The sequence below is a fragment of the Condylura cristata genome, unplaced genomic scaffold (genome assembly GCF_000260355.1).
Source record: "Condylura cristata isolate star-nosed mole 26May11 unplaced genomic scaffold, ConCri1.0 scaffold00022, whole genome shotgun sequence".
Classification (NCBI taxonomy): Eukaryota; Metazoa; Chordata; class Mammalia; order Eulipotyphla; family Talpidae; genus Condylura; species Condylura cristata.
In genome coordinates this window covers 17458786-17461682 of record NW_004567123.1, presented here as the reverse complement: position 1 = coordinate 17461682, position 2897 = coordinate 17458786, and the positions used below count along the sequence as shown (strand labels likewise).

The 2897-nt window shown below is 56.4% G+C and overlaps 1 protein-coding gene across 1 annotated transcript in view; it reads left to right on the top strand.

Annotated features, from left to right (window-relative positions):
• MYL9 (myosin, light chain 9, regulatory) overlaps nucleotides 1–1946 on the top strand; it is a 6923-nt gene extending 4977 nt beyond the window's left edge. Inside the window, exons 3-4 of the mRNA XM_004687220.2 lie at nucleotides 221–382; nucleotides 1235–1946. Coding sequence (XP_004687277.1) covers nucleotides 221–382; nucleotides 1235–1407 — 335 coding nt within the window. The 3' untranslated portion in view covers nucleotides 1408–1946. The remainder of the gene's footprint in view (nucleotides 1–220; nucleotides 383–1234) is intronic.
• The last annotated feature ends 951 nt before the right edge of the window (nucleotides 1947–2897 follow it).

The following is a 2897-nucleotide window of genomic DNA, read 5'->3' as shown; positions in this document are numbered from 1 at the left end:
GTTAGATATCCAGAGCCAGGAGGAGAGTGGCCCTGGCAGCTCAGTGAGCCTGGAAGAAGGAGCCGGAAATGCAAGGGAGCGGTTACAGAGCTGGCCTCCCTGCACTGGGCTTTAGAGTTTACAAAACTCACCCTCCCAGACCGGCTCTGACTGTGAGGGGGACTCCAAGCAGTGGGGAGGGACAGGGCTACAGCTGGTACAAATGCCTCACCCACCACAGGGAAGAACCCCACTGATGAGTACCTGGAGGGCATGATGAGCGAGGCCCCGGGGCCCATCAACTTCACCATGTTCCTCACCATGTTTGGGGAGAAGCTGAACGGCACAGACCCCGAGGATGTGATCCGCAATGCTTTCGCCTGCTTCGATGAGGAGGCCTCAGGTGGGCAGTCTCTGGGTGGAGGCTGGAAGGGGCTGGCTGGGGCTGGCACTCACCCTGGGTACCCCTGCAAGTAGGACTGGCTGCCCCCCAAAGACCAGAACAGAAAACAACTGTCTGCTGGTTTCTGTGACCAGAACTATCAAAGACATGCTGCCTCCTTGTTCCTTCCACAAAAGGCTGGACCAAAACCACCCAGTCAGTAAAGCTTCCCACTTTGAGTTCTCTTGTCCAGCACACACTCCCTCCCCCTGCTTGAGAACTTTATAAAGTTCTCAGAAACAAAACCCTTTCATTCCCTTCTGACCAATAAGGTACAGAAACTATAGCCCATCCTCAAAGCTTCTAAAGGACTTCCTGTCCCAATGCTGCTTTCCCCAGGTCAGGCCAGAGCGATGCTGGCAGCCGGAGTTTCAGTAATAACGTGGCTCAGGGGCCTAAGCACAGTCAGGGCATGTTCCTGAATACCTTTGTGGCTCCCCACCAGCGTGGCCTATTTTCATCTTCACTTTCCAAATCCAACAGAGTGTTCAGTAACTTGCTCAAGATCATATGGCTAGAAAGGGGGTTCAGCATTCAGACCAGGCAGTGGAGGCAGGGTTCATGTTCTCAAAGCACAAGGTAGCTGACACCCCCACACTCAGCACCAAGTTTCCCACAAAAACACCTCAAAGACCAAAAAAAAAAAAATACCTCAAAGACAGAACTCTCCCTCTTGGGTCCTGCCTAGCAACGGGTTGTGTCTTTTTCTGACCTCTCCCTGGCTATAAGGTCTGTAAGGCTGGTGAGGGGCTGAGGGACAGGGGCATGCCCCAACCCAAGGCCTGCTCTCATGGACCCTGGCCCTGCCCCCAGGTGTCATCCATGAGGACCACCTCCGGGAGCTGCTCACCACCATGGGTGACCGCTTCACAGATGAAGAAGTGGACGAGATGTACCGGGAGGCGCCCATTGATAAGAAAGGCAACTTCAACTACGTGGAGTTCACCCGTATCCTCAAACATGGGGCCAAGGACAAAGACGATTAGGCCACCCCAGTCCCTGCCAAAGGCCAGGCCCATGTCCAGTCACCTGCTCCACACACACACTTGTCTGCACCAGTTCCTGCCTAGAACCTCTCAGAGGCTCCTCCCACTGAGGGGTTGGGGGCCAGTCCCCAGCAGAAGAAACCCGCCAAGAGAGCACAGTGCCAGACAAGGGGCACACAGCCAACATGAGGCAGGTACCCACCATGCCCCTCCAAGGAAGGCCCACCTCCTAGGGAGCTGAGCCAGACGGCAGCACCAAGGAATGTCCTCAAAAAAACCCAGGCCTCAGTTGCAGCCTGCCCCTACAGGAAGGGCCTGTGTCCTGGTCTGCAGGGCAGGAGAGCCCTCCAAGCCACTGCCACGAACACCAGCCTCACCAGGACCCCCTCTCAGCCCACAGGACCAGACCCCTTGCCCAACACCTTGTCCAGCAGAATAATACACACACCCCCACACACTGGACATGTGCTCCAGAGAATGCTGAACTGTGGATATTTGCCCCAGGAGCAGCAGAATCTCTAATAGAAGGATGAACACTGCTTTGAGTCTGCGTGTCTGTGCTTGGGTGAAATAAGGGAACCCCAACTCCCCTCCTATCCTCATGGCCACCCTGTCCTCGCCTGCTAGGCAGGGAGAGGTTCCATAGACCAGCCCAGCAGGGGAGCAGACAGTGGTGCTAAAAGCAAGGACCATGCTGGTCCTCCTGAGATCATGGGAGGGAGCAGAGAGGGGAGGGCCATGGGGGATCCCAGGCAGCCAGCCAATCCTAGCGGGAAGTTCCAGATCTCTTAAGGGGTCATGGCCACACAGCCTGGCTCTCCAGTGGCACCTCAATGCCGCTTGAAAGCCAGGTGGCCCCAAAAGAGCAGGGAGGCCTTGGGAAGTGTAGGGACTCAGTGCATGCCAGAATCTCAGGAGTGGAGGAGTTTAGTGAATGAATTCCCTGAGATCGGTGTCGGGGGGCAGCCACCAGATGCTCTCTGGACTGTACCCTCCAGCAGGAGAGTCCATATAGCAGGCCTCAGAACTTTACACCCTGCATGCACGAAAGGCAGGTGGCATTTGAATAAAAGCAGAAATACTGCTTGAAGGAACAGAAAGCCAATAGGGCCACGGACCGCCTGAGGTAGCCTGGGGCTGGATACATCCTGGCTGCCTCAGCAGAGGACAGGAAACAGGGTCCAGCTTGGTCCTGCTGCCTAGCTAGGCCACCCAAAGCCAGCCAGCCACAGTGCACACGCAGGTTGAGACGAGCTGACAGAGAGCTCTAAAGGGACCTGTCCCACTAGGAGCCCTCACCTCCACAGGCGTCTGCCCGACCTTGAGGCCAGGCCCTTGCAGTGCACCTTTGAAACCTCTCTTCATGCCTCCAAATTAAAGCCCAGGAGCTGCTGATGTCCAGCCACAAACAAGTCCTAGCCAGGTCCAAACACTGCCCAGACACAGTCCCTGACCCCAGCCTTGACCAGGCCCCAGACTGCAGGCCCTGG